Below are 18,057 nucleotides of genomic sequence, written 5' to 3'. Positions count from 1 at the left end.
TACTGACAGCCAGTCAGGCACCCCAAGTTTTTAAAATCTTTTTTTTGGATCCTTCAAGATTTTATTTATTTATTTGGCAGAGTGGGAGAGAGAGAGAGATAATGAGAAGGGGGAGGGCAGACTCCTCCACTGAGCAGGGAGTTTGATGTGGGGTTCAATCCCAGGATCCCGAGACCTTTGGATCTTTTGACTATAGTTGCTTAAGGTTTATTTTATTTTTTTTTTTTTAAGAGAAAGAGAGTGTGAGTGGGGTGGGGGAGGGACAGAGAGAGACAGAGAATCCCAAGCAGCCTTCACACTCATATGGAATCAGACACGGGTCTTGATCCCAGCACCTTGAGATCATTACCTGAGTGGAAATCAACAGTCAGACGCTTAACCAGCAGAGCCACCCAGGTACCCCACATTTTAATTATTTTGATACTATGCTGCTTAGTTGTGCTGTTAGCATAATTTTTTGGGTGTTTTTAATACATAATTCATGTAGCTTCATAAATAGTAAATAATACTGAATGATAACTATACTGTACACATTTCCATTCTCAGTTTCCCAAAGAATGCTTTTAAATTAGGAGGGTAACTTGCTCTGGGCAATATTCCTCTTTTCTCACCTTGGAGATGCTGAGGGATCTTTTAAACCATATCAGTTATAAAAAATTATGTGAGAACAAATGTATAATAAAGGATGAGTTTATTCTTTGCATGATTCAAAAGTAATTCTGAGGAATTATCTATTAAAAAATATCTAGTCTAATCTTCCCCTTGATGGTGAAGTTGGTTATAGTACACATGGCAAATGATAGAATATTAATGGTTTGTAGCCTACATTTTATAGTAAAAGTGCTACCAAAAGTTGGGGAGTTAATAATCATAGGAAAACAGATAGCAGAGATTAAAAATTATTTGTGGGTAATAATCATTCATATCTTATATATAGCATCAAGAATAATGTTTGCAAAATGAAAACAAACCAGTCCATACTTAAACAGATGATAGCACAGTGTATCACTGGAAAGGAAGGAGTTGGATATGGGTTTGAATTGCTTTCTAGCACCTCAATCAGGTGGTCTTGGGCAATTTATCTCACCTATCTGAGGCTTACAGAACTATTTGTGTAGTGCTTTGCATACTGTAACTGCCCAATAAATGGGCATTTGTCATCAATTCATTTTCATGTTTCATGCTATTAAGACTGTGTGATGGGCCAAGGCCCAATGAAATTCTACATGATCCAGTTTGAGAAGAAATTATTGGGCAGTGTGCCTTGCAGGTACCGTACTGGGCTCCAAGGGCACCCAAGGAGGAATGAACAAAAGAACAAAAGATTTACCATGTGGAGGAGGAGAAGGATGTGCAGAGAACCCAAGCTCTATCAAAACGCAGTGACACTACTGCCAACCCAATCCCTAGTACTCACGGCAGAAGTATGGAGAAGACGCATAGAATGTTGGTGAACGATCTTCCAAGATGGGTGGATTGTGATTATGGGGTGCTGGGAGTGGACTGAAGGAGGGAGGGATTCCCAGATAGGGGATCCACATGAACAAAGGCCTCAAGGGATAGAATTGTGTGATATTTTGTGGCAGAAGAACATTGGCCAATGACTCTGGAATCTAGGATGAGTAGGTGGGTAAGAGGGAAGATAAATCTCTTATAGTCTGGAAACAGACCTCTGATTCTTAAATTATACGAAGAGGACATACTTAATTTTATAGGCTGGGCATTATTAAACTTTTCCTTTTCTCGTGGTATATGAGTAATGGCATTCTCATGCCCAAAGTATTTTCAGGTGACAGATGCATATAGAATCCTTACTTTTGCCCGATACCATTCTAAGTGCTGGGAAAAACTAGACCTCAATCCTGCCATTGTGGGGATGGCATTTCTAATGAAATATAGATGTGGGCTGCTTAGTTCTGGCTGCTACTTTCTCTTTCATTCAAGAAGACCCATCAGGACGCGAATCCATGATAGTCTGGTTACGATAGAAGAGCCGAATGCATAAAATTGCCAGTCACACACACACTGCCTCCTTAGGTACACTTGTCAGCAGATGATCTGTACGCTCAAAATCACTATGTATGTGACTACTAGGCATTTGGAATGTGGCTAGTGCAACTGAAGAATGCAATTTTAAATTGCATTTAATTAAATTAATTTCAATTTAAGTATATTTGTTTTTAAAGATTTTATTTATTTATTTGAGAGAGAGGGAGAGAGAGACAGAGATAGTGACAGAACATGAGTGGAGAGGAGACGGAGAAGCTAGCTCACTACTGAGCAGGGAGCCCAACATGGGGCTCAATCCCAGGACCCTGGGATCATGACCTGAGCTGAAGGGAGATGCTTAACCAACTGAGCCACCCAGGCACCACAATTTAAATAGATTTTTTAGCTAGTATTAATATATTAGCACAAATTTAGATGTTCACAAAAATATCCAATTTTGTATTCTTTTTTCTTCATAACATGTACCTGGCAAATTCTTACATTCAATTTTTCTACTTTTTGAAGTATCTTTTTTTGGCAGCAAATCTATGGTTTTTATTTTTTGGGTTTTTTTGTTTTGTTTTTGTTCTTTTTTGATTCTCACCTAAATCTAGGAGCAAGAAAGTGGCAAACTGATCATGCTTGGTCTCCATATGGCTCTCTAGTTACAGCAGGTGGGCAGGAAAGAGATGCCATCTCAGCGGTAAAGCTTCCCTCTGGCTTTTTATTTAACCTACCTCTTGCCATTGCCTAGTCAAGGAAAAGAACAGTTTCTTCTCCCTCTCTCTCCAAACAGGCTGCCTGAGGATAAGAACTGCAAGAGAGAAGACGTAGCTCTGTTTAGATAGAAGTGTACCCTGAAACGTATGATCTGACAGTCAGCCCCAGGAATGGTGCGCTCATTCATGAGTGGTACACAAGAGAAGGGATCTGTTTGCTGGGAAAGGGAGGAGATAAACTCCATTTTGGCAACTTTGAGTGTGAGGTCTTCATGGTGAATGTGTGGTTAGAAGTGTGTCTGCACCATTGGAGAACGATCTGTTCCAGAGATAAATATTTGGGGGTAATTGTCATGTGCATCTTAAAGTCACAGGAATGGATAAGATGGTTCTTATCTCATCAGAAAGAGAGAAAAGAGTAAAGGATGAGTGATAGAACATAGCCATCGCTTCAACATTTATGTGATGGGTGAGGAATAAGAGCTTTGAGCAAGGTAGAAGGAAAAATCCAAGAGAAGACATTCACCAAAAAGAGAAGAAGAGATAATTCTATGAAAAAGAATATTTGATAGTGTCCTGTGCAGCAGAAAGTTGAAGAAAAGGTAAGAAATGAAGACTATCCAGTAGATTAAGCCCCATGACATGGAAGGCACAGACTCTGGGGAGAAGAGGTGACATGATTTTGACGGCTGGGTGGAAGGTGAGGAAAAGAGACTGTTGGGTAGCATGGGCCTCTTAGAAAAGGGTGGCCGTGGAGGGGAGGGAGCTGGAGTAGCTACAGCTAGAGAAGGGGAGAGACGGGTGGAGAGGTTTGTGGATTTTGTTTTGAAGGTTAGGTTGGATTTGGATCAAGCTAAGAGAGTGCTGGAAGACCGGTTGCAAGAAACAGAATGAGGAGATCATCCAGAGACGGTGTGGTGGGCGTCCAAAAAGGTGGAGGGGAGACATTGACCTTGGGCAGAGAGAGGGATGCCTTTCAGTTTAAGATGGAATAGACTAGTGTGCCCAAAGTTTAAGTTAATGGACTCAGCAGATGGTGGCTAGGACAGGTCCTCATTGCCGGCTTTGCCAAACCTACTTTCATCTCAAAAGTTCTATATTTTTCTCTAGCGACCTTTATGTGAGGATAGAGCTGATATAAATATGCTCCTAAAAAGAGTCACAGTGCAAATCAGCTGTGCTTCCGAAATTGACACCACGCTTTGGGAAAGTTGCCCCGTCCCTGGCTTCTGGCAGGACTTCAGCGGCAAAGCAGCTTTGAAGCCCTTGAACTGAGAAGAACTTGAGGTGTCCCTCTTGGGGAAATTAAATGCAGGAAGCAAGCGCAGTCATCGTTTTGGCTTTTCCTTTCTGCAGTTTGCATTGCAAGTGTGTGGTTTTAATTTTTAAAAATCTACGAAAACACCTCTTTGCGTTTCTAAGGTGCAGAAGCCGTACCCTGGGAGTGAGGCTGCAGTCTGGGTCAGCATTGCATCCAGAGGCGAAGTGTTAGGAGCACCTGTTTGGGGTGGAAAGGGTCCAGAGAGCTTGCCTGCCTGCCTTGGTTTACAAATGAAACCCAGTCTTTGCAGGTGCTGAAAAACACACTTTCTTCAGGCCTTTGAGGCTTGTTGGGATCTGGGTGGCATCGGCCTCTGAAAAGATCTTGTTATGTAAAAGGAACACAGGACTAAACAATGAAATACCTAATGATTTCTTAAAGTCACATAGCCTTTCATTAAATAGGAACAGGATGTATAAAATCCATATCTAGTTTTAAACATAAACATTTCATTTCATGGCTGTTCCCCCAATATGAAACTGAGCAGCTGTTTCTCCAGATGCCACATCAGGGCTCTGAGGGAATAGTTGCTAAATCCAATACCATAGTTAGCTAGATATTGAAAGAAATACTACAAGATGTCTCTAGTCTAATCAGCAAGGCTCAGTGAACTAAAATTTAAACACACGGCACGGAATTAATGTGAGAATTTGGATTATAATCTCAACAAGGGAAATGTAATTGCTATGATTTTGGGCTTACCACGTTCTAATTTTTATTATTTAAAACCTATTAAGGATCCAGGACAAGAAACTCTCTTTGTTTTTCCTACAATCAGTTTTCATCGTGACAGCCAATTGTTTTGAGAAAGAAAGTACAACATTATTATTTATGAGAAAGAGCTGACACACGCAATCCATATATTTAGATGACTCTAATATGCCTGGGCCAGCATATTAAATCATATGCATAACTACTTGAAAGATAGATCCAGAAGGTTATAGGTAATTTTATGCAGGAACCATCAGCCCTATACTGAAATGAAAAAGTGCTCAAAAGCTAGTTCATAACCTATTGCTATTCTGCACCATAGAGTGGTAAAATGAAGAGCAGGAGAAATTTATGGAAGGTTCTCCTGCTCTTGAATGAATTCCCTGATAATCATGTTAAAAAATGGAATTAAAACACATACACACACACACACACACACACACACGTGCACACATGCAAACAGTCATTTACCTGGAAAAAAACATATTTGGGGGGAAAAAGACTACTGATTCTTTTGACAAATGAAAAATAAGACTCTGGAATATTCTAAAAGTCTTTAAAATACTCTAAAATACTTCAGAGAGCATGTAAAAATATATATGCAGTCTGTACATGTAGAAACATACTGGAAGGTCAGATGGCCGTATGTTAGCATTTCGAATCTCTGATTGGTATGGTTATGGGCATTTTTATTATTTTTCTTTTGTTGATGACTATCAGCACTGAAGACATATTGCTTCCATGATTATTAAAACACAACCCACCTAAAAATCCCCTAAGTGTTTGATGCCCATTTATGGAGTGTTCAAAACCATCATTCAGACATTTGTAAGGAAGGATTTCTTTTTGTTTCTCAAAGAACTGTCATTTGTCTTTACATTATATTTATAAAGGAATTATTTAATCTCTCTAATTGGATTCTGTTTCTTTCATTCTCTGCTGCTCATCTTCCTTGTGTTAGGATGCCTAAGACCTTAGTGCTAGTCCTGGACAGTGCTCACTTAGACTGAACTGCCCTGAGCCTCTGTCCTCCTCCTGCATTTCCAGCAGAGTGGCGGCTCTGGGCGTTCCTGGCCAAATCCTTTCTCCTTATTGTTGGATAATGAAACATAGGGATCAGGCCAGGCAGTGTAGGAACATGGTTTGGGTGCCATTTGTCCCCCTGATTCTACATAGCATCTTATCATTGATGAATTAATATATGCCTTACAGCTATATACATGTTCTGTGAGTGTTAAATATCCCCTCTTGGAACAAGTGAAAGAAGACACATAATTTGCTTTAAAGTGTTTCATGCTGTAATTAGATGAGCTCTGTGAGTGCATAGCAAAGTGTAACTTGTTTATTTTCCTTTCCTTATAGCAGACTTGATAGCAGCTATAAAATCTTTATTAGAAAATGTGACCCAGGCCACCTGGGTGGCTCAGTAGGTTAAGTGACCGACTGTGAGTTTCAGCTCAGGTCGTAATCTCAGTCAGGGTCATGGGATCAGGCCACCATGGGCTTGACGGCAGCGGTAAGTCTGAGACTATCTCTTTTCCTCTCCCTCTGCTGTTCCCACCCCCTCATGCCCTCTCTCTTTCTCGCTCTCTAAAATAAATAAATCTTTAAAAAACGAAAAGAAATAAAACGTGACGGAAAGCAGGAGCTTGAGACTCCTTGGACTCTCAAGGAGCTTGAGACAAAACTGTTGTTGATTTCACAAAAGTGGCTGTTGGTAGAAGTAAATATAGCCAATCAGTGGTTTTTATATATCAAAGTTCCATAAATGTAGGGTTCTATTACAAGTATTTGGGGCTTCTCAAAATTGCTCCCACCTGTGTTTGCTCTACATGGTTTCTCCCCAGCCTCTGATGCCCCAGCCACTTGAAAGAGCCACGCTTATTTATGGGAGGTGTACGAAAGGTTGAGGACCATTGATGGTGATATAAGAATCTGGAGAATGTCATGGCAACTAGATGGAGGACCTATTAATGGAGAGGGATGGAGGCCAGTAGAGGCTTTTTAACCATTGACGGTTTCAAATGAAAAGCTATAGAGATAACTCCAAAGGCCACTGTAAATATTATCAGAGGGAATGGAGGAGGGAGGGATAGGGCTGATGGCGTTATAGCATGAACGTTTTCCCAGTGATTGTTAAGTCAGAAAACAGGCCCCCAAAGTCAATAATTAATCTCACCAAAGAGAATAAGATTTTACTCTTAAGGGCTGTGATGGGCTCACTACTGCCTCTTAGAAACTTTCTGTAACAGGCAAGAACTCCTGCTAATGAGGGGGCAATGAGGTACTCCTGTTTAGTGTGAGCATTAAGTCTCTCAGGCCACTAGGAATTCATTTAATAAATTACTACTCTAGCGTAAGAAATCGCTCTCTAATGGCCTGAAAAAAATGTTCCAGAAGAGTAGCAATTTACTCCCATCTTTGCAGGGAGAACCAGCCCCAGATACAGGCTTAAGAACATGCCATTTCTTTGTCATTTAAAGGATTCTTATTTTGGGGCTTTACGATTTTCTGAAGAGCTTTGATTTTCTTAAATCCTAGTGCCATCTCAGGTTGAGAGAGAAAATATATACATATGTTCACACCACGAGGGCTAAAAACAGCTAGGGAAAAAGTAAAAATTCAGTGTTGACATAAATCCTGTTGGAAAGACGGCAAAAAGATAAGGGTTGTAATTTAAATCAAATTTTCTTGGTGTCTCAGTTCAGAAGGATGTGATCATGACAAAAAGGAATGGGTCACATCAAAGAATGGGGTAGCTTGGAGCTGAAACGGCAGTCATCCTTATGGATGGCCATCACATGGTGCCATGATTAATTAAGGTATCTGCCAATCATATGGGCTTGAGTCATTGCTTCAGAAAGGGCAGAAAGCCTCTATATTTACATAGGGATCATCCGCTCATATTCAGAGTGCTGTCACTGCTTCTCTTGGCAGCCTCTGACTTGTTGGCAAAATGTCTTCAATTATGGGCAAACTGCCTAGTCTCATATCATCACAAACCAATTTGTCAGGATGTGTGTATTTGGAAGGCTTTGGAAACAAATATTTTACTTATTTTTAAAGGGTGGGGGGAACCCTGTGTACATACATTCAAAAATATGAAATTTTATGAAATTTCACTCTTAGGTATTTAGTAAAAATGCTTATGCCTTCCACAAGGCAAAGAAGCTAGAGAAGAAATATCTGCATTAATGTTGATGTTCAGTAGCTCTGTGGATGTTTACAGAGGGATTGTAGAATAGAGAGACTAAAATATTTCTGCCTGAACCCCACATTGAAACTCACCCGCGTTACCAGGGTCTTTCTTCAAGCATTACCTCAGTGATTTTTTAAAAAATCACTGTTTCCTCTCTACTGTGTGATAATAAGGGGGGTTAAATGGTTAGCTATGATAATTTCTATTACGATAATATAAAGGTATAAATGATGTAAAGATAAATATAACCATACAAGGAGTATGGAAAAGATCCTATGGCAGCAAAAATAAAACAAAGGCCAATGAATGAAATAAAAGCTGAAATGAAGAAAAACATTAACATTCTTCCGTTTTTCTTGCTCCTTGTCTTTCTCTTTCCCTGATATGCTGTAGGAAAAATTCTAGAATTATGGGAACCAGTAAACAATTATTAGTACATAAATTATGCTGACGTTAATTCCATTGCTCCTCATCTATGATTTTATGTTATTTTAAGCTTTGAAGAAAACAGCTGCTTTCCTGTAAAGTTGATTGTAAAGTGAATGCCAGTAAAACAAATGTGATTTTCCTATTAGATTTGCTTACAGTTTTAGAGTATTTGTTTATTTGTGTGTTTACTTGTTTAATCCTTGTCTTCCCTGCTAGATTGTGAACTTCAGAAGGGTAAGGCCCATGACTTTTCCACCACTATATTCCCAGCACTTGCAACAACAGTAGAATTCTTTTTTTTTTTTTTTTTTAAGATTTATTTATTTGAGAGAGAGCACGCAGGAAGAGAGAATCTCAAGCAGACCCCGTGCTGAGTGTGGAACCCAACACAGGGCTTGGTCCCATGGCCCTGAGACAATGACTTGTGCCGAAACCGAGAGTCAGCTGCTTGCCAGTTGAGCCACTGAGGCACCCCAACAACTGTAAAATTCTTAAAATATTCTAAAAGTATTTTCTCAGTGATTCTTTAAGACCTGCTGTTCAGAAAAATTATCGTCCAGTATAATATGTCTAATGGTTCATAAAATAATTATTTCTATAAGAGATCTCTACTCACATCCCAATGAATGTATTAGCATACCAACAGGGATCTACCTGCACACCACTGAATTTGCCATCAAATTATATTTTTCTTTTTGCAGCATTTCAGGAGTTGGTAGGACTTCTCTTCCACTGTCTGACAGTCTGCCCTTGCCAGTCTGCTAGAGGGATTACTTTTTATGTTCTTTAAGCTCCTAGAACTTATCCCCCACTCCTCCGTTTCATCTCTAAGTTTTTAGTAACAAATAGACCCTGACTGTGAGGATTCATTTCCTTGAAGGATGCTCTACAACCTGCAAACGTCCCATGTTTGAAGCTTTGCATTTTTCTAAGTGAATGTGGATCTGCTCTTCCTACTCTTTGAATTTAAACCTCCTAGATAGACTTCTTACAATGAGAGATACTTACTTTTAAATGAGTTGACAAAATGGAAGCAAAGAAATTAAGATAAAATAAGCAATAGTGTGGGGCATTACAGGTAGAATGATGAGAAGCAAAGAGTAGGATAGAGTTGCTTTAAATTTCCCTCATTTTTTATTCTTTTTTTTTTAAATTATGTTCAGTTAGCCAACATATAGTACATCGTTAGTTTTTGAAAAGGAATCACTGTATACTAATTAACAAATCTTGGTAGGAGCCCAAAACATAGATATGTCTCTTAATTTGTTTTCAAGCATTTTAGATAAATGTACAATATGAGTAATATAGGCTGGTTTCACACAATCATTTAAGGTCCCTGAAAAAAAAAAAAAAAGATTCTTGCTCTGTGATGTGAATTTGAGTAGATATTGGAGGATTCCTAAAACCTAGTTTTTTCAAGATAATAATGATCACTTAAATTAAATAAAATGGTGTATATTTTTCCCCCATGTGTCTTTTTTTTTTTCATTTCAACTATTAAGTCAATGCGCAGAAATGTAGGCATGATTTTATCGGAGCCCTATTGCATGACGGAACCTTCCATGCTGTGCCTGCTATCCTGGCATTAATGGCACCCATTTCACTTTCAAAAGTTTGGACGATAACTTACATGGTCAGTTGATCTAGAAGGACTTTCAGAACACCCGCCTCATACTTTGTACACTTCCCACTTCTCCCCGCCTTGGCTTCTCAAACAACAAGCTTTCCTTCCTCCTATATGCCACGGATACCAATATAGCATGGCCATTATATCACGAGACATAAAGGATTGGTAGCTGGAACCAGGTGTCCTGGGTCCACACCCACTTTGGCTCCTTGCTGGCTCTGTGAGCCTCTCTGCTGACTATCTCAGTGTCCCCATCTCTACATGGGCTATCAATAACTCTTCTTAAAAAGGCAGTAAAGTGTAGCAGTTGCAAGTCTGGACTTCGAGGCCCAGCCGCTGGGAGTGAGTTCCAGCTCTGTGACAACTTAGGGCCGTTGGCGCTTTAAACAAGCTGATGCATGAAAAAGTTCTTCAAATAAAAGTCTAGCACATGGAGAATGGGAAGGGAATTTTGGAGGTGATGATGATGTATGTCTTTCTAATAACGTTTATTATGGAAGTGCAGTTGACATGCAATGTTGTATTAGTTTCAGACACACAACATAGTGACTCAACAATCCCGTACAAAATAAACAAATAAAAGTCTGGTGCATGGAAAGTGCTCAGTACGTGTTAGTAACTGTTTATGATCACTCTGGAAATTAAACATGGTATCAGTGCAAGCATCTGACTTAACACACAGTCGGTGCTCAATAAATGAGATCTTGTAATATTACTTGATACTGGTCTGGCACATCTCTAGTTTCTGTCCATGCCTAATGCCAGCACTAATATATGCATCCTAGATATTTTAAATATGTGCATACATATGTATGTGTATATGGGCCCAGAATTAGACACTCTGAGCAGATATTGCTTTATATCTGCAAATAGATAGTTCAGAGCTGCCAAACTGCAGTTAAAACATCTAGCAAAATGCCAGCACATTTCGAATAAGATGCAAATATGAAATTCACTTGCTCTTAGGGGTGTGTAAAGGCTTTGCTAAATTAGAAATGCAGAGAAGGGAGGGTTTCTTTATCCTGATTATTTGAAGTCAGAGCCAGAATCATGATGGTTTAATGGTCCTAAATATTTTGCTGGGTTTTTCCAAGAGAGAGCAATTGTATTTATCTCTTAAACAGCCTATGGCTGTTTCCAAGTATGAACTGGGAGAAATATTATTTCCTTAGCATTCCTTGAAATGGTGTAACTCCAGTGGAATATAAGCTCTTTTGGGGAATGACATACCTGACTGTCCTATGACCCTCCCATGCTGGGCGTAGGCCTTGCATCTGTCCGTGCTAGTGAGTGTTTGCTGAATTGAGGAGGGTCACACCCTGCTGGAGGGGGTCAGTCACTGGTGGATTTCAGTTCCCTCTCTTTCTTTCCACTTCTTGTTCATTAGGGACAAAGATTAATAATAAGTTTTCTTGGGGCACCTGGGTGGCTCAGCTAGTTGAACAGCCAACTCATGGTTTTGGCTTAGGTCGTGATCTGAGTCCTGGGATGGAGCCCCATGTCAGGCTCCGTGCTCAGTAGGGTGTCTGCTTGAGGATTCTCTCTTTCCTCCCCCTCTGCCCCCACCTCATATAAATAAAAAAATAAATATTTTTTTAAAAAATAATGTTTTCTCAACCTCACTGACACTTTAGGCAACATGTTCAACTTTTCTTTGTGCCAGCTTACAGTTTATGGCTTGTAACATAAGGATCAACATTCTAGCACACATTAACTTCAGTCATATGCCATGTGCGGCTCAGTTTTCCTTTGAAATGGGGATTTTTATTAACTTAGAAATAGGAGATTCTCACTAATTTGGCATACTGTACTTAGAATAAAGATATAAAGATTACTGTGACATTTTTGGAAAATGACAAGCTGTGGCAAGCATGAGCACCCACATTTATAGGTTCCCTCTTCTTCCTGAGGCAACACATGCTCCAGACCTCAGAAAAGGGGTCTTCTGTCTAAAAAATCTCTTTGAGGGGTGCCTGGGTGGCTCAGTGAGTTAAGCCTCTGCCTTTGGCTCAGGTCATGATCTCAGGGTCCTGGGATCTAACCCCACATTGGGGGAGGGTCTCTGCTCAGCGGGGAGCCTGCTTCCCTTCCTCTCTCTCTGCCTGCCTCTCTGTCTACTTGTGATCTCTCTCTCTCTCTCTGTCAAATAAATAAATAAATAAGATCTTCAAAAAGTCTCTTTGATTTCTTCCTGTCCTATGGAGGTCAGCCATAGAGCCATTGGGAAAAGCGGGTCGGAAGTAGAACCGGAAAGTAGTAGAGGTTTCCTTTCTCTTTAGGTCCCGGAGAGCCTTGCCTGTTTATTCAAGGAGATGTCCAAGATGTCCAGATATTTCCCAAACAAAGACCAACCTCGCCTGGTACAAATATGTCCTCTCCTCCAGTTGCTTGTTTCACTCTTGTTTAAAGGGAGAATACTCCCCCGCCGCTCCCCCATACAAATGCAGAGGCATTGACCATAGGGTAGGGGAGAGATAGGAAGGAGTGGGCCCAGGCTGCATGGGAAATGGAAGAGAGGCACCTGACATGGTCTCAGGCATTCAAGGAAGGCTTCTAGAGGAGGCAGCATGCCGGTTAAATTACCAGCCCCTCCAGAATCAGGAGATTGGTTCTTGATGATTTAAAGAACGGAGTCCAGATACTTTAAGGTATACTCAATCATTCCCCATCCATATTTATAGACCTTTTTCTTACCCTGCCCCTACCCAACCTTCCATGCCTATCACCATTTCCCTTGGTCTCCAAACACTTGGGGTCCCATCGACGTCTGCCTTCCTTTTCTCTGACTCATAGAGTCCTCGCCTTCGCTCAGGTCTAAGATTGCCCATCTATAATGTGTAGAGCAAATGAGGTTATCACTCCCATTTTCTTTTCTCAGATAGACTGGAAGCTCCTAGAGGACTGGATACATGTGTTAATAATACCCAGTACTATGGGCACAAAGTGACGTTGATGATGATGAACTTGAGTTAGTTGCAAGGCCCTGAGCAAAATGCTTAACTTTTCTGCACATCAGAGTGCTCTTCTGGAAAGCAGAGATAATAATGTCCATACTGGAAGGGTCCTTGCAGAACAAGAGAGAGAGAATGTGTGGCACATATCCACCTGGTGTCTGCCATCGAGTGGGCACTCAGGGGTGGCTGTGATAGCCATTGGCAGGATTTGTTGTTTCGCACACTGTATTCAGGGTCTGTGACACTGAGCCAGTGCTGACATGTTGAACCTCCTTCAGGCAGAGGTAGAACCAAAGCCTCCTGAAGTCAGAGGAGACCTTCAATATCATGTGGTCTGGACAGTTGATTTTTAAAAAAATTACATAGTGGAGTCTTGGGATTCTATCTGGAGAGTAAGGGTCCGGGGTGTTTTGTGTTGGTGTCCACGTGCCGGGTCGAGGAGAGCGACTTTGTTGGGTCATGCCAGACATTAGTGGCCAGGACTGAATTTCGCTGGACTGAACCTCCTTTCGATTGAGGGAACAAAAAAGGCCTTGTATACAAAAAATAATTATTTAATGGTGCCTATGTTGGTACTATAAAATGTTTGGTCATTTCCTGTGTTATATTCTTCATAGTTAATATGTTTGACATTAGCTAATAACTAATTCCCAGCTTTGCACAGAGGTGCTGGGTACCAGGTGTTCACAGTGGGCTAAATGCAGCACTTTTCAGGCCACTTGTATCTGAAGGTTTTTCACAGACACTGACATGACTTGAACAGGGATTCCAAAATCATTGCAAAATCACAATAGACATTGGACCCCACTGTTCTCCCTTCTCTGTCAGCATCTCTCGGGTTTACTTTCCTTGTCCAAGACTCACGTCCGAGAGAACGCATCCATTGTAGGCGGTCTACTTAGTCCTTATGCACACTGGTTCCCAGGAAAGGAGAGTAAAAAGCAACCGGAGCAAAAGAATAAAGTGCAAACATGAGAGCTTCCATTTCCGATCCTTAATTAGTCCGTTCGTGCGTTGTCTCAGCACTTTGATCTTTTATTCTCCCCTTTCTTGCTCATTTTTGCTCATTTCTTTGCTTGTTAAGACTCCATCGGAGGTTAGGCAAGAGCAGAAAGAGAGGAATGCAATAGTCGCTTTTCCTCTTTATTAACAGCTCCTATAAAAAATTTGGTGGCTGAGAAGATTGAAGATAAAATGAGATTATAATGACATTTATAGCTAATGCCACTGACTTTAATTATGCCACGTTCTGAGCAGCAGAGATCATGAGACTGAGTTTATTTGACAAGTTTTCATCTAATCTAATATGTTACAAAAGCAGGTATTGACAAATAGCTATTTCCCTTTTAAGGTATATAATTAAATACATTTTGTAATTCTATGATGATGGCCAGTTCGTTTTTAATAGTGAAAGCAGAAAAGATACTAGGTGGGAGGAGGGGCAGGGGGAATTCTGAGCCCATCCAAACCTCAGCCTTGTCTCCGGACACGTAACTGTAAACACTGTCCATGAACAACTGGTGAACTAGAGGTGGTCACCACCTGATGCATCTCCCAACTTTGGCCATGCAAGGGGTTCAGTCCGATGGTGTTCAGGTAATTCACGAGCTTCAAACACTGTCTGAAGCCTCAGAGGAAAACGGAAGTAACTTCAGTGTCCTTTTGTCAAATATCAGGCTATGCTTTCCTTGGAGCTGGTGACGTGTGCTCCTCAAATGTGACAATTCCGTTTACTGGAATGTCTACTCAGCTGGTCCGTCTGTCCTCCACCCCCAGTGGGGAAACAGAACTTATTCTGCTGGCCAAAAGCTCCAGAAGAAAAGCTTAGTGAAGCTATTAATTTTATATGGTAGAGGGGCGCCTGGGTAGTTCAGTGGGTTAAAGCCTCTGCCTTCGGCTCAGGTCAGATCGAGCCCCGCATCGGGCTCTCTGCTCGGCAGGGAGCCTGCTTCCCTTTCTCTCTCTCTCTGCCTGCCTCTCTGCCTACTTGTGATCTCTAGCAAATAAATTTTTTAAAAAGTCTTAAAAAAATGTTTTTTATATGGTAGAATAATTTCCATTAACTGCCTCAGAACTTGCTCCACCTCGGAAGACCACCGCGTAATGTCATCTTGAGAGTCAGTCTAGCTCTGAGACTCACTCCATCTTGAGCAGCCCCTTAAAATATTCCCAATATGTCTGGAATGCTTACATACACTGTGAAACCTACTTTTCATACTATGACAATAAAAAGTATTACAATTATTAGCACAGTGCAAACAAAAAGCTTTATGGGCAAGAAATAACTTAATGTTCACATGAGGTAGGTACTATTATTTCCCCCATTTAACTGTTTGCAGCTTGGAATAGCTTTCCCGAGAGTCAGACAGTGGGGTCCAGACTCCAAAGCAGGTCTCCAGTATAGCCTTTATCCCCTTGCTGTTCTGCTTCCTGGGCCAGGTGCCCCCCCCACTTCCCACCCATCTTTAGTAGCAGGGGGCTTCACTACTGAGTCTTATTTTGTAAGCAATTCATCCATACTCTCCATGCCCCTGTTTTCTTATCCAGAAAGTGATAGCCGCCTTTCAGATAGTTCGGTATTATTCTTATTTTTTATTATCATGACGCGGGTGAACGTGATATAGACTTCTGGCTGTATGGCTTTTGCTGGCCAGGGATATTGAATGCAAGCATATATCTGGATTACACTGTGTGTGCTGCTGTGACCCCTTCCTTCTGTGTTTGCCAGATTCCCAGTTACATAAGATACCCGAGGCCATGCAAAAATAACTCAAATTAATCTAAAGAACCAGATTACTTTAGTATATCTTATATCTTCATTAACCTTTTCCTTCTTGTTAGGATCATGTATTCGATTTTTTTCTCGGTATGTTTTCTTTGAAGCAGCCCCTCTGCTTTGTCAAACAACATATCATCGTGTGGTTGGATTTTATTGGTTCACGACTGTGTCAGTACATTTAGTACTGTCTTCTAATGTACATAATATACATTAATGTCTTATGTCATAAGTACATAATGTCTTATGTACTTTCTTCTAAAATATTTTCAAGTTTTTAAACCTAATATGCTTTGAAAAAATTGATTAAAAGGCATATTTTCTGGCTGGCTATTATTTTAAACTACTGGCATTTAATTGTGGCAATAATGGCGACACTGGCAACGTTTTGGCTTGTGTGTGTATTCAAATGGTAATTGGGGACTAATGTCCATTTTCTAAATGCAAATTTTCCAGAAAAATGGAATTATTATTTGCTGCTAAGAATGTCACCTGAAAATTCTATTTGAATATTGAGTTATCAAACACTCCAATGTTTCTCTTTCCCCAATTATTAATGAGCTGCTACTCAAAACTCCTTAAATTTACAAAAATGATTTATAAACATCATTTAGATTTACTATGGTCACTTATATGTCATTAAAATAACATTTCTTTACAAGTATGATTTTTTTTGCTTACTTACCAGACATGCCATTTACTAATATTGCTACATTTCTGCTTTATCTGTTAGGTCCTGTGGCAGAAGGGCCATGCCTTTATTTCATTTTGAAAAATGTCATGTGGACCAGTCATATCAGTTAGTGGTGATCTTTCTTTAATTTATTAAGAGCCTTATTTCTGGGAAATAACTTATTTTTTGTTTCCATATCCTTCAAGTTTCAAGTAAATAGCATGTGAAGACTTTCCTCTTCATGCCATAAGGACTGGCGGGGCTGGTTTTTGATGGTGGTGGTGAGGGGTGGAGGTGAGGGGGGTGACAGGGGTGACCCAACCAAAAATCACCTGGATTCCTGATGTCACTTAGCGTCCTGGGTGCCCCTGTCTAGTTAGCTGGTTAAGTATTGGACAAGGACATTTGTCATACAGATGGTTCTTTACAAAATCAGCATTCTCTCAACTGTAAGGTTGTTGATTTTTAGGATTAATTAGTAGGGTTATTAATCCAAACAATTAAATTCTCTCCTAGGAGTACAGCCGTCTGATTAATTAATCTATTAATTAATCAGTGGCTTCTCCAGATGTCTGTTGAGATACTGTCCCTTGAGCACTGCTGAGATGTGTTTTCAGACCCTGAATTAATCCCTTTCACTTATTCAACTTTACAGTAAAAGGAGACTATTTATTAAGAGAGCTTGTTGTGGGTTTGCTGTGAGCAAAAATCTATTTGTAATTATTTCAGGTTATCCTTCTCACTCACGTATGTGACACACTTCTGTGTCATGAATTGATAACGTTTGATAAAATCTTAATAGCTTCTCAGATGCATTTCCTCTCACCGTTCTGGAAAGTGTACTTACAAAATTAAACATTTCAGCTCAAAAGAGAAGAGTCATCACATTCTAAAACATGATTTATTTATTTCAATAAAGCAAGAAAATTATACCAGTATTTCTAGTCATATAAATTTCATGACCTGTTCAAGAGCCACTGTTTTCAAAAGGCAAAACTTTGTGTGGCAGACTCTTTCTTCCTGCATCTTGCTTCAGACTCGTGTGGTACTCTAGGTCCTCTGGACAAGCCCTTTGGTGGTGATATTTGGGAACCCCAAGGAAGTCATTGTCTAGTAGGTTAAGAAGTGATTTCCTCTTCTGGGCATGGCTGAATTATTCTGTCATCTGGTCACCTAAATACTGCCGACATAGAACCACCTTCTCTCTCCCCTACAGGCCACCCAACACCTCAGCCCTACTCAGCCTGTCCTTCTTTTGGTAGCTGTCTCCTTCCTGGAGCCATATTACTTTGGCTGGATTATGCCAAGCTCTTCAACACAGCCTCTCCACTCCACTAATACAATAGAGTCCTTGAGGTGATGAAGCTGCAAGGCATTCTTTTGAAAAGTGAGAAGAATGATTCTCTCTCCCCACTCTTGTGTGTGTGTGCCAACATAATATAGCGGAACACAACATCAGTTTTATAATCAGAAAAACCTGAATTTGAATCATTCATCAAGAGGATGATGATGATAATACTGACTTCACAGAGTAGTTCTGAGCTACTACATTTGAAAGACTGAATGTCATCCAGGCTTCTCCTTCAGAAACCCAGCCCCTGGATCTCCTAGCTGAGCTAAGAACACTTCTGTACATCAGATGTATACATCCATTCATTC

The 18,057-nt window shown here is 40.4% G+C and overlaps 1 protein-coding gene across 1 annotated transcript in view; it reads left to right on the top strand.

Moving 5' to 3' along the window:
• The window catches only part of SAMD5 (sterile alpha motif domain containing 5), an 81,160-nt gene extending 63,371 nt beyond the window's left edge, over nucleotides 1-17,789 (top strand). The window contains exon 2 of the mRNA XM_032339293.1: nucleotides 17,615-17,789. Within this exon, the coding sequence (XP_032195184.1) occupies nucleotides 17,615-17,758 (144 nt within the window). The 3' untranslated portion in view covers nucleotides 17,759-17,789. The remainder of the gene's footprint in view (nucleotides 1-17,614) is intronic.
• The last annotated feature ends 268 nt before the right edge of the window (nucleotides 17,790-18,057 follow it).

Source organism: Mustela erminea, chromosome 4 (assembly GCF_009829155.1).
Source record: "Mustela erminea isolate mMusErm1 chromosome 4, mMusErm1.Pri, whole genome shotgun sequence".
Lineage (NCBI taxonomy): Eukaryota > Metazoa > Chordata > Mammalia > Carnivora > Mustelidae > Mustela > Mustela erminea.
This window is presented reverse-complemented; position numbering and strand designations above follow the sequence as displayed.